Below are 13,990 nucleotides of genomic sequence, written 5' to 3'. Positions count from 1 at the left end.
AATGATCAACATTCATAACAGACTGTTTGCACTTTTCTGTTGTGTGATTACTGAGATGATTGCAAAACTTTGTGTTTCTAGGGCTGCACTAACAGCTCTGCCAGGTCATACTCATTTATTTATTTAGCTAAATGCTAACGGGCTGCAATTACAATGCTTACATGTTGAAGTTAAGCAGACATTGAATTATTTAATCAGAAATAAAAAATTGATGTAAATTCAAATTAGTATTTTGACCTGTCGGATGACTCATCAAATTACAGTTCATCCTGAGAGAAACATGAACGGTGCACTGTTCATCCTTCATTACTCAACTTTTTCTTTTTTTTAAACAATTATTGAGTTTTCATCTATTTTAATCCCATTAGCATCATTATACAACATATTGCACAATACAACCCCCCCACAGAACACCTACTGGTTCTGTTTCTCCCTTGTGTTTAACTCAAGAAAATCAACATAAAGCACAAGACAAAGACAGTCATTAAGTTTGATGGTATCTCCAAGCTATTAATATAAACCTAAACCGCTATAATAATCAACATTTCACACAAAACTATAATTGTGGACCTCATAGTGATTGTGAACTTGCTGTCTGTACGACAGGCATCTGAAAATAGGTAACACGCTACACAACCATCTGTAGTTGTGGCAAATAATTTCAGTCACAAGTGTTATTTTCAAACTGCAGAATGAACACATGAATCGGTTGCTAATCTACAAGAGCACATCAAAGTATAATGATTATTTATTTATTTATTTATTTATTTATTTATTATTTGATTCGTGAGCTTTTAATTTCAATTTGCCAATCAAACGTGAATAACATGTGCATAATCAGAGCCGATCATTTGTCCATGTGCTTCAAAGAGGACGGCTGAAACCGCCCTCCTCCTTTAAAAGAGACAATCATTAAGTGAACACATGTAGACACTGAGCCAGTCAATTTTCGCGAGCGTTATCAACCGAGGCATCCATCAGCTGAATTCTCCAGTCGGCTTGATATGTCTCTCCGTTCCCAGCAGCCTCTCAATCAATCAGTCCATTTTGTTGTGGTTCCCTGTGGCTCTACTCTGTTGATGCATACAACTGTCAGAACCCTTCCTGAGCTGTCTCTAATGAGTTTTTCATTATCACTGACATCGACTGAATGGCAATGAAATAGAGGTATTCGGGGCTGTGCTAAATGAATGTGAGAGGGAAGTGTGCATGTGTGTGTAGTGCGTGTGTGTGTGTGTGTGTGTTTGAGAGGGGAAGAAGGGGGTAAGAAATTATTAGACATGGCCGTCGTGTGGTAAAAAGCTGGTAAGAGCTGAGGGCGTTCGGCTGCATCCGGAGATCAAGTTGTCAGGCTGTGCATCTCGCCGCTGAAGTCATTGTGACTTCCATGGCTCAGGGTTGTGCTCTGTGACAAGACATGATGGATTCACACCCGAGGGAATCCCCCCCCCCCCCCCTCACCTGTGTGTGTCTGCATTAGTGTGTGTGTGTGTGTGTGTGCAATGGCATATCCTCACTTTCCTCCAACCAGCTGTAGTGAATAGGATGCTGTTCACTACTGTATAGCCTTACAGTATATCAGCTGTTTGTGCGCGTCTTTGTGTGTGTGTGTGTGTGTGTGTGTGTGTGTGTGTGTGTGTGTGTGTGTGTGTGTGTGTGTGTGTGTGTGTGTGTGTGTGTGTGTGTGTGCCTTCTGGGGCCAGCCAAGAGTCCTCAGGTCACTCCAAGTCACGTCCCCGAGTCATGTCAGCGACCCAGATAAGCAGAAAACCACAGAGTAAAGAAATAAGTAACTCAATGGGAAGCAGAGAGGAACTTTGTAACTTGGTCAGGAGGAGCCCTTTTTCTTTGTGTGTGTGTGTATATGTGTGTGTGTGTGTGTGTGTGTGTGTGTGTGTGTGTGACCATCTTGCCCTTTTTTGGCTCGTTGAGGGAAGTATCATGTTTACCTAAATGATCTCTTTCTTTTCTAGCGCGCTGACAGAAACACTTAATGCCCACAGAAGAGGTAAAAATATCACATCTCCCAGGCCGCTGCTGCTGCTATAAAATCACTATCTTGTGATGTTTAGCTTTTGTTTTTTCACAGGGCTATAAACGTCCATGTTTCCATTCTAGAAAATCAATCTGCACACACACACAGAGAGAGAGAGAGAGAGAGAGAGAGAGAGTCGGCCTGCATTTGATTTTCTCTGTGTTATTCTAAAGCGGAGCAGCACTCCCTCCCCTTATGCAACTGTGTGTGCTGCCACGAGGAGAGCAGATCAGAAGGTCTGCACAACGTCTGCAGCAACAGGAAAGATTGTCTGCGCTTGACCTTGTGTGCCTGTTGTGTGCATGTTTACAGAAATACACTGATGATGCAGCAGCATTTGCCCACCAGCAAATCCCCCTCCACCCCCTTGAGTTTACACTGATACTGTATCTACCTGGAGTTTTGTTTGGCTGCGTCCAGGTCGTCCTTTATCAGCAAGTCAGTGACTTCAAACCCGCTCGCTTGTCGTGTCGCCGCCACGTGTTCTGCAGCAGCCGCTTTGCTGTAATTGCAGCATTTTCTTACGCAGCAGTATTCGACCCCGATGAAAAATGTAAACAGACAGGCAGGTTATGTAACTCTCAGTATAGGGTGTCAGGGGGTTAGTGATTGGACTAAAAACAGAACCGCGCTGAGAGTGTGACCTCACTCAGACCTGTGCAACATTTGTTTAAACAAGACGTCACGATAAAAGAAAAATAAACGTCCTACAAGTCAAACCCATAAACATTAGTTATCTGTTTGTCATGTTTTGTCAAGGCTGCAGATCATTTTTTAAACTGTACGTGTACTGTACGCTGTATATGTGTCTGGCGTGTAGCCATCAGTTAGTGTTCTCAGGATTTTATTTATTAGTGTAAATCTACATTTATGTTTTGTGTCTTGATTAATTACATATGTGTTTTCTTTTTCCAGAAGCCCATGGCAACGCAAATGAGCTCAGGCTATAAATGTTATGATATCAGACATTATCTGTTCAATGAATATTTAGTGCTTGTGTATGTGCCCCCCTTTTCAAAATTAAACATGAGTGGATGGATAAATAAATAAATAATGGGGTTTATGTAATTTCTCGGCATTAATGAGTAATTGGCAGAATAAAAGAGGCAGTGTGAGCGGCAGAGTGAGAAAAAAAAAAACACTGAGGGAAGAAGAAACACACCCAGTGCTTAAAGATTACACTGCTGAGAACTTGTTTCTTTTCCCTTTTTTTTTTTATTATGTTATTTTAGTGCCAAGGGGATGACAAATGCACAACAAATGCCCTTGGAAAATTCCTCCTCGTGTTGTTTTCTCCACAGCGCAGCAGTTGTGGAAAGAACTACATGAAGTGATAGGTTGCTGAGTCGTGATCATTTTTACCTCCCCCCTTTCTTTTTTAATGACTTGCCTCTTAGTTTTTATTCAGCCCCGGCTTTTATTGTAATATTTTCTTGATGGGAATTTGATCCGACGAAAAATAATCACAGGCTCCTTTTGGCAGAGAACAACCTTGGATGTGATTTAATTGTCATTGCAGATGGAAGGAAAGAGCGTTGACGCTGAGAGAAATACGTGACTGAACTTGGACTATTTGAAGTTCCTCTCTTTCTTTCCTTCATTCTCCCTCCCTCTCTCCCTCTCTCACTCTTCTTTCGTTCATTTGAGCTTATCTCTGTTTGTGTTGCTGCGTGGAGGCAAGGCACTCTTCCAAGAAGTTACATTACTGTCGCTGGTTGACATAAACGTGGGTGTACAAAGGACTTGGAGGGCTTAAATACTTTATTGTGTGTGTAATGTGAACTGAGCAATTATATCTGCCAGCCTTTCAAACAAAGAGCTCCTATCAGGCAGGTTCATGTGTTTTTAATTAACAGCGTTCAGCTTTAAGTCATGAGCGGACTAACCAGAGAGAAACCAAAAATAGATCCACGATGATGATCAGTACATCTGAGCTGCTTTAGTACAATGTAATTCTTTATGATGCCGAGACAACTGTGTCTGTGCCGTCGTGCTGTGAAAAACAAGACAAAACATTATTATGTTGTATTTTATATGCTGTTGTGGTGAGAAAAACATTCAAGCTCTGAGTTTTTGTAGCATCTGTATCAAATATTTCTGTTAGCAGGGACTGTTTGTTTAAAATTTCTTCCCTTTTGTGGCTTTGTGGGTTAACCAGCGTCTGTCATTTACAGTATTATACTAACTGCTTGACTGTTACGACGCCCTCATGTGAAATCTTCAAAATACATCTGTCTGAATATAAATGCAGTTTCTCTTTTAGGCTGAGAGGGAACTTGAGGCTCGTGTTTACTAGCACATTGGAGCAATTTGGCAGCCTGTTACCCCATTCAGCACAATGTTGCACTAATCCAGTTTAAAAATAATTAGCTACAGGCAAGCAGGCCTGTGAAATTCCTTTCCCTGATTGTTAATGTTCCTGTCATAGCCTCCATCCCTTTTTTTTTTTGCGAAAAAAGTCAATGTTCCCAGGGAGGAAATGGATTTTTGGCTATAAACGTATTCACATCTCTTTTATTCTTCCTTTTCACATAAAATATATTAAGATAAAAATATTAGACTAAACCAGATGTTGGCAGCGAAGAGGTGAGAAGACGTAGTGATTTTATCGCACTGTGCTGCATCAGCACGCCCTTTTCCCCTCCCTAAGTGGATCTTCTCATTATCATTGTTTTCCTTTTTCCGCAGCTCCCAACCTGAAGGGGCGACCTCGGAAGAAGAAACTGTCCATTTCTCAAAGGAGGGACTCCCAGGGTCAGGCTCAGGGTCAAGGGTCATCAGGGTCAACCCAGGGGTCGACGGCAGTGGCGGCGCTGGACCCCTGCAGCCCAGAGAGCAAAACTACTGCTAAGGTAAGAAAAGGCCAGAGATAATAAGATAAAGTAATATAAGAACTTCACATTAGAGCAGCTCAGAGACAGATTGAGAGGTAATAAAATGGATAATGAACTCCTGGAATGAAATAAATTAAAAACAATGAAATAAGAGATTTAAGAAATGAAAGAGGTGAGGCTGAGAAAGCTGTGTATAATATACTGTACACATTACAACACCGCAGACAGACGGCACAGAAGGCAGCGCTAAATAAATCTCAAAGGAAAGAAAGTACATGATATGCAGAGTATCATACAGGAAACGGTGACTTTAAAAAGTCTCCTTTCATGCTGCAGTGGTGCCATAGTGACACCTTGACTTGTGACTTGTGTCAACCAGCTGCTTTCTAGGTCACCAGTCACAGAACAAGGTGGCAACATTTTTAATTTCTCAGTCACTGTGAGAGAGAGACGCAGCAGCGTGGTGCAGCAGTGCAGTGTTACATTCTGTATAGTTCACACAGCGCGTGCGACTGTGAAGGCCATGTTTCATTACATGTTCACATAGCTGACATACACAGCAGGTGTGGCGCTTTTCTCTGGGAGAGGCTTTTGTTCGTGAGGAAACTACAGAGAAAAACACGTATTACCTCTTGGGGAACCTTGTATTATTGTATTAGATCACTTAAAGGTGTTTTAGATGGAAATTTATATTCATTATTCATTAATCTGCCAATTATTTCCTTGATTAATCATTTGATTTTTAAAGTGGCAGAACACAGAGACAGATTACAGTTTCCCAACAGTCCAAAATATCAAAAGGATATTGAATTTTCTGATATTAGATTAAGAAAAGCCGCAAATCCTCACGAAAGACAAGCTGGATCTGTTTTCTTTGTTGTTTTTTTTGCTTAGAAAATGATAAATCAATCAATTGATCGACCAATCATTGCGTCTCCAAATCAACATCATTTGTTTTCATCTGGCTAATTTGCTCACTGATAGATCAGCTCATGATAGCACAGCTTTTCAGCAGCACTCTCTTTTGTCTGTGTGTCTTTTCTCTCCTTCCAACCACAACAATAGATATTTAAACACATTCAACATGGTCCCTCAGTGGAACAAGATGTTTTCGCTTTTCTTTTTCTTTCCCCTGCACTGCATTTTCTAAAAAACAAGAGACAGAGAAGAATCACTTCACCACTAATGAAATCATGTTCCTTGATGGAGAAAATGGAAGGCTGGTTTATATTGCGTTGGCACTTTCTCAAAGAAATCGCAGGGATTTTAAGAGACTTGTATCATTGATTGTGTATTTTTCAGTGCTCCTTTTTATCGAGCCCCTCTGCGACAGCTGTAATATTCAAAGTGAAGGAAATATCTACCCTGAAAGCTACTTCCACAGCTGTTATTCCTATGACCTTGGAGCAGTTAAATCAATATTAGCAATTCTCTCTCAAAGCTGCAGTCAAACTAATCTGTTCCTAATCTTTGATGACAAGAAGAGCTGCTTTATTGATAATCAATGAGGGGCTGCCTCTGTGGCCTGTAAGAATATTTGTTTGTGCCCGAGCCCAAACACTTTTCATCCAAACCGTCTGACATCATTTGAATAACACTCTGTTAAAGGTTCAATTTTCATCTAAAATTACATCCACTGACTCTTTACGATCTCTCTCTGCAGGTCAAACCCAACTGTAAAACGGTACCCAACGGAAAAATAACCCCAGCGGCCAAACACAAGGCCAACGGCCTTAGCAAGAAATCCTCGGCTGAAGACAAGGAGAGAGGGAAGGAGAGGGAAAAGGAGAAGGAGGAGAGGAACGAGAAGGAAGACAAGAAAGACGAGGAAACATCAGAGGAGAGTCGAGCGGAGGAGCAGGCTTTCTTAGTAGCACTCTACAAGTACATGAAAGACAGAGACACGCCCATAGAGAGGATTCCCTTCCTCGGCTTCAAACAGAGTGAGTAGGACGACTTATTCTCTTATTCCCTAACTGGCCATGTTTAAATAATAGCGTAGTCTAGTTTAAACTCGGGAGTCTAATAGTAAAGCTTGTGTGGATACACTTTTACTTGGTTTATTTAGGAGATTTGTGGTAATAACACCAGTGAGGGAGGTTATGTCTGCAAAGGGATTAAAAGCTGTGGTGGGAACAGGCATTAAACTCAGCCTACAAATAACTATTCAGAATTTCCATGCAAAGAGAAAGAAAAAAAAACTTTACACACGCACATTATCTGAACCATAGAGGAGCTTGTGCTTAGAGATAAGAAACAGAAGTGTATGTTTCAAATTAGAGTTCAGATATCAGAAGGAAACTGTACGTCAGACATGAGTGAAGTATTCAGGGGAAAAAACCCTCTGTGTGGATATTATTCAGCATCTCTGACCTCACCTCACCTATAGAGCCCGCCCCCTCCCTTTCTCTCCATGTGGCGCGGTGTTCAGAAAGCAGTGGACACTTTCAAGTCAAGTCAGGGGGAAGATTTGCTCCTGACTTTAACAGAATAATAGAGATTCAGATGTAGAAGTTCGGGGGTGGCTGCCCTCGAATGACTCCGCTGCTTAACATGAAACCTGCAGTAGTAATAAACTGAAGGGATAATTGTCGAATATGTGCAGGAAAAAAAAAAAAAATCACGTCTAGCGCTAGCAGTTTGTAAAATGCTCCGGAGGCTCCCTGTCAAAGCGCGTTTTGCTTGGCTTTTATACAAGGAGAGAGTATCTTCTCACACACTTGTCAGAGGGGTTTCCTGTTAAGGCCAAGAACGTCCTCTAACTGTGTTAAAAGAACATCACATGTATGGGAAACACGTCTGCCCCGAGATGAAAGATTTCTAATATAGGTCGGATGCTTAGCTTGCACTCGGTGTACACGGGACAGAGAGGAGAAACATGCTCGTAAACATCATAAAGGGCACACTTTGGTCTCTTGAAACTGAAAAAAAAAGTGCTTTTCTCTTTTTTTCTCTTTTTTTCTTTCTGCGTTTGATCTGGTGGCAAAGACACATGAGAACGTGAGCTCTCTTTTCAAACTGCGGTTTTCAAATTGACTTCTTTTTCTCAAGGAGAAAAATCACATTTGCATTAATGTCAAAAGGAAAAGGAGCCGCCGAGGAAGATTTAGCCGTTCACGTCGGTTCAACTCGGTACCACAACATCAGCAAATTAACAAGAGGGCGGGAGAAGGAGAGAGATGTCTATTGAATTTAACAGTGACAGTTTATAGCACAGTAAAACTCATTACACTAAACTATTACATGAAGGTAAGCTGTGGTCGCCTCGACTCTGCTAACCTCACCGTGGTATTTTGACAATCCTGTCATCTAGACTGCCGACACGTTGTAGCTTAAATGGGTCATTGTGGTTGAGGGAGATAGAGGGAGGGAGCAGGAGGGAGGGAGGGAAGAGGAGGGGAGGGGAGGGGATGTGTGTGGAGAGAGATGTAGGGAGAATTACATACCCAACATGTTTTACTTTTGGTTGGCATTTCTCAGTTTGAGCTGAGAATAAAGTCGAGGTCCACGCGCCAACTGTTTTACATACAGTACATGCTTTGAATCTCAAAAGCAGACACATCATAAGCAAGGCCCCTCATTAAATGGTGAAATCATGCTGTTTAAACTTCGTCCTTGGCAGCGAGCACACATCAGCACATGTAAAGAGGAGAAACACATTATAATTAATACAACAAACCCCTCAGATGTAATCAGGTGGCGTTTTTTCATAATCTTCCTTTAAACTCTGCTACAAATGCATTAAAAAGATCAAAGAAGTCACTTCCCTCTGATGGAAAATTGAAAATATGTTCTTTAAGTTGCATTTGAGTAATAATCTTTTCATGAAGTTCTCTGGAATTGAACAAAGCAACAGATGGCTGAATGATTTAGCAGACATACCCCTGCTTTGTTGGCTGCTCTGCTAAAAATATCCATTTGATTCACCTCTGAGAAGAGAAGAAAAAAAAAAAATCTGAACATGGACTATTAATGCATATTCCACCTCATCTCCAGTATGCTTCATTTGAAAGACTGTATCAGCGACTGTTGAGACACAAGAGCCATAAAAATGCAGAGAAGTCTTCCTTCACCTGGACGGGCTCATAACAGGTTTTAAAGCGTTTTAATTCTGCTGCTTTGACACAGCGCTCACTTGTTTTCCTGCCTCAACCCTCATGTTGAATTTATATTTCACTTCAGGGGTTGTATGTATTAAACATTTTTTTTAGAGCAGAGATGCTGATCTGAGGCCGGTCAGCCTCTTTAACTCCACGTTTTTGTAATAATCACATGTGTTTTACACCGACTTCCATCATGAACTTCAAAGTAACTTGTTGAGGAGCTGTCGCTACATTTGCTGCAACTAATGAGGATTTTCATCATTTATACATATTTTCTTCACAATTTTGAAATATTCCCATTTCTCCGTTTGACCAACAGTCCAAAACCACAAGACAATTCAAGGTAATGTCATAGAAAAGAGACACAACTTGACAATGAATGATTGATTATCAATATTTAGGGCAGCAGCTAACAATGAATCTATCAGATATTTGTCTTTCAATTAACTTATTTTCCCTTTAAGTGATGACAAATGTCTCAGCAGATGGAACCAGATGTTTTTTCTGCTTTAAAAATAACTGAAATACTCATTCATTGATTATTAAAATAGCTGCAGATTATTTTTATTTTCCATCGACTAATTGATTCAGCTGTGAAAACCTTTTAGTCCTACTTTACTTTATCTGCTGTAACAAAAAAAAAGCCTCAGGATGTCTCCATTCAGTTGTCCTTGGCCAACTATGCAAAGAAATAATAAAAAAAAAAGATATGTGTCTCCATATTGCTGCAGTAAAGTCATTCATGGAGGCTGAATGCACGCTAGCACCTGAATCACAGGAAATGACAGAAAATAGTTGGCTGTTACATTTGAGGAACAGTGCAGCCGGAGAGGAAAAACTGTGGCTGCAGTTTATTCATGCGAGTTGCTGTCCTTCTATTTTTTATCACTTGGTTAATATTGAGTCTACAGCTGCTGCCATTGAAGTTAGACGGGTGTTGAAAGAAATAAGAGATGGAGTGAACTGTGGGGCAATAAAAACAGAAATAGTTGTGGCTACATTGGATCATCTGAATGTCCTTAATCTGCAAGATTAGCTAGTGACTGTCCGTCTGTGTGTGTGTGTGTGTACTGTATGTGTATGTGTGTGCGTCAGTTCTTGGACATCAGCATGTGATTGTGAACATCAGTTCCAATTTGTCTCCCTCTCTCAGCCTTGTTGTCTAATTGCCATGCCATCGGTGTGTCGTTGAGGCTGCATTGTGTTCCTGTTTTGTCATCCTTATCTCAGTGATAATTGGCCCTGCCAAATGGAGGGGAATTAAGAAAAGAAATTGCTAATGACAAGACATCTAAGAAAAGGCATGTTCTCTCATTTCCTTTATCTGTTCTGTTCCCTCCCAGTCCCGTGTACTATTGTGGTAATTACAGTTGATGCATAACAAGCTAGTTAAATAGACCATCTTTCTGTTTCTACAGTCAGAAAGCACAATACGCCAGAGTGCTCAGTTCAAACAGAAAATCTACCCAGCTCCCTTTGTTATTCCACCCGTGCATTGACAACGGTCGCAGAGAGGAGGGAAGGAAAAAATCAATGCTGTCAAATGCGGAGATAGGAAAATGTCATTTTGACAAATGCAAGGCTTTGTGTACGCACAGATTGAATTTTGATGGATTTCTCCCCAGGCGAGGCCTCCTTTTCTTATTTATAGGCCTTCATATAAAAATGTTAAACAATGATGTTACAGAAAGCAAATACAAATGTCATTGGCACACACAAAAAAGTCCTGCAATGAACTTGTGCTTCTTTGTTTGTGGGAATTTTTTTTCTTTCAAACAAAGACAGCCATTTGAAGCCTCTCTGTAAAGCTTACATGGCTATTTTTAGGAAAAAATGTTACACAAGACTTGTATTTTGATATGGCCTGTCATGGGGTATTTGCATGGCAAAATCAATGCAAATGAATTTGCATTAGTTCAAACAGAAGTTTGAGCATATTGCCAAGCGTTTGATGCCTGTAATGGTTTTCATTCATACCTGCAGGCGGCAGCTGAGGGTTAACAAATCTCTTTGTCACCATGAAACATATGCTGTGTTTTATCACATAGGAGCCGTTCTACAAGTACTCAATATTTATTTGCATCCTTCAGCCGCTTTGTGAGAAAATGAGGGAAAAAGCAAATTTCAGCTTGCCTATCTATCTATCTATCTATCTATCTATCTATCTATCTATCTATCTATCTATCTATCTATCTATCTATCTATCTATCTATCTATCTATCTATCTATCTATCTATCTATCTATCTATCCGTCTTTGTGTACAGTATGAATGATAGATAGATAGATGAATAGATATGAATAGATAGAGCGTCAGACCAAATACTGTAAACAAAGCATATAGATATAATAGATAGATCTATTATATCTTTATGCTCTGTTTACAGTATTTGGTCTGATGCTCTAAACTGGATTTCCTCGTACTGACACTTTATCGCATGCACTGGCAATAAAAATCAGATCTAATCTAATTTCGCAGCTACAGTCGCCACCACCACGATCTCCGCAGATTTACTTTTCACTTTCAAAACATATCACCAGCTTGTAAAAATGTGGCGCTCAGTTAAGCTACAAAGACTTTACAGAGTTTGTAAAACGAGCTGCGCCCATGAGCAGTTACATCATTTAAATACTGTTTAGATGCTTACATAATCCAATAGTGTAATACATAATATGAAACTCTGAAAGGGGCCCATTCAGCATAATGAGGAGTCCTGTGCTTAATGCATTTATGCTGGTAAAATGCTTAAATGAATGACTTCAGCTTGTCAATGGAGCATTGTTACACTTTGGTATTGTTGCGTTTACTTAACTCAAGGATCTAAATACTTCTCCAGCTCTGTATTCGTCTCCCTCTCTCTGGTGTAATGACTGTATGTGTGTATGTGTGTGTGTGTGTGTATGACGTCATGTGTTTCAACCCAGGTCCTTTCCCAGAGTTCCTGACTGCCTTGTTTGTCTTCTGTCTCCCACAGTCAACCTTTGGACCATGTTTCAAGCTGCTCAGAAACTCGGAGGATATGAGTTGGTAAGTATTCACATATGTTGCAATATATTCCTTCTCTGTCCGTCGAGGTCCCTCCCTTCGTTCTTTTCTCCGCTCCCTCCCTCCCTCCCTCCCTCCTGATGTCTGCCCTCTATCGCTCGCCGTCTTCCTACTTACCTACCTCCTCCCCTCCTCTCCCTCTGTTCTCTCTCTGCCCTCCTTTTGCCCCTTGAGGCCAGTCACTATTTTCCCAAGAAGAAAGTCTTGCTCAGAGCCACATTAGGTAAAAATGATGCCATTGTTTCAACCCTCCCACCCCCTCCCACCCCCCCGCTGGAGTGGAAAACACATGTTCCTCTGCTCTGCACTGGTCAGAAGGAAATTGGTCAAATCGCTCATTTTTTCCCATGTTGGGGATGAAGTCAAATGCACACATGTATACAGCACACATATATCTACACACACACACCTATGCGTATGCACATGAACTACACACTACACACACAAGCAGCGTGAGTCAGAAAAGGCACTTGACTTGGAAGCCTTACTTACACCACGCCGTTTATTCCCTCGTTTTTCATGTGTGTCTTGTTTCCAAAGTGAAGTCGACGACGTTTGATGTTAAGTCGTCAAGTGCTCGTTGCTCATGCCTGTTTCTTCATTAGCCGGTTGGTATAATATCATCCAAACAGACAGCCAGGCCCGGGCCATAAACAGGATACAGCTCATATAATTGGGGCTCATATCCTCTTTAAACCCTCATATCTGCAGCTGATTATCTCACGTTTCATGTTGAGGCTTTGTTAGCTTTGAGGCGGCCCAGAGTTTTGTGTTTTGTGTTGTAGCCCGTCATCTGTTATGGGATAAGGGGTTATAGCAGGAACAACTGACTGCATGATGTTAACAGAGCTTATTATGTTAGAGAATTGAGTGTTGAGGATTCAATAACTGGAACATCATGACTCAGTAACTCCCCAAGACCTCAAAATGATGTCAACCACTTATGTTTTTCTCTTTGTTTTTTTTTATTATTTTTTTTTATTTCTTAAGTCCTTCTTCCTCTCATATTTTTCCAATTTTCCTCGCTCTGCATTTGTCTTATTGTCATCCTCTCTCTCTCTCTCTCTTTCTCTCTCTTTCTTTGTCTTATTACTCTCCGTCTTCTCCATCCCTCCAGATCACGGTGCGCAGACAGTGGAAGCACGTATATGACGAATTGGGCGGGAACCCGAGCAGCACAAGCGCCGCCACGTGTACACGAAGACACTACGAGCGGTGAGTTATCATCGCTCGCCCGCTTTATATATGACACTCCATTGTTATGCATGCACATGTGGAACGGTTTGCATCGCCCGGCCCCCGGAGTGAGTGAAGTAAAAACCCCCTCACAGCTGCAACAAATATGATTTCACAACGTTGGACACTGCAAGACAAATATTGATCTTATTCAGAGGAAGTCAGTGCACTTCCTCATACATGAAGACTAGTGCTTGGGATAGTTGGCAAATCACTGTCTCCTCCAAGCAGCACTAATAGCATTAAGAAATGCATTCCTCACGGACATAAATCAATTCATGCTGAGGTAAGATTCAGTTATTTTCTTAGGATTAATTGATTAGTTGCGTGGCACTATGGAACCAATTAGGCTGTAAACTCCACCCGAGCTCGGCTGAAGAGGATTTAAAGGCTCAAAATGACAGTAAAGTTTTTGAATTATTAACTGACCCACATGGACACACACACATACATATACTCTAACCGCCCTTCCCATCATATATGCACAGCAAGCACACAAAGCAGCAAGACAGAACGCAAACAACACTTTAATGTATTCATCTAATCATTCAGTCAGATACTGCAGCATTTTGAACCTTCACATTATAATCGCTCAGATGGTATTACCAAACCAAAGAAAGCATATGGATATGATCCTGAGGGAGCTGTGGGGGTATTATGCAGCGCTGCTGCTTGCATACACACTACTCACGCACGTATGCACGCATAAAACATACACACACACACACACTTTCCCAA

At 41.0% G+C, this 13,990-nt stretch overlaps 1 protein-coding gene across 1 annotated transcript in view; it reads left to right on the top strand.

Moving 5' to 3' along the window:
• arid5b (AT-rich interaction domain 5B) overlaps positions 1–13,990 on the top strand; it is a gene marked incomplete at its 5' end in the record, with an annotated part of 76,360 nt that overhangs the window by 51,169 nt on the left and 11,201 nt on the right. Inside the window, 4 exons of the mRNA XM_083988713.1 lie at positions 4,724–4,887; positions 6,533–6,812; positions 11,946–11,998; positions 13,134–13,231. Coding sequence (XP_083844839.1) covers positions 4,724–4,887; positions 6,533–6,812; positions 11,946–11,998; positions 13,134–13,231 — 595 coding nt within the window. The remainder of the gene's footprint in view (positions 1–4,723; positions 4,888–6,532; positions 6,813–11,945; positions 11,999–13,133; positions 13,232–13,990) is intronic.

This window comes from Trachurus trachurus (genome assembly GCF_905171665.1).
Source record: "Trachurus trachurus genome assembly, chromosome: 15".
In the NCBI taxonomy this organism is placed as follows: domain Eukaryota; kingdom Metazoa; phylum Chordata; class Actinopteri; order Carangiformes; family Carangidae; genus Trachurus; species Trachurus trachurus.
Note: the sequence above shows the minus strand (reverse complement) of the source record. Positions and strands in the feature narration are given on the sequence as shown.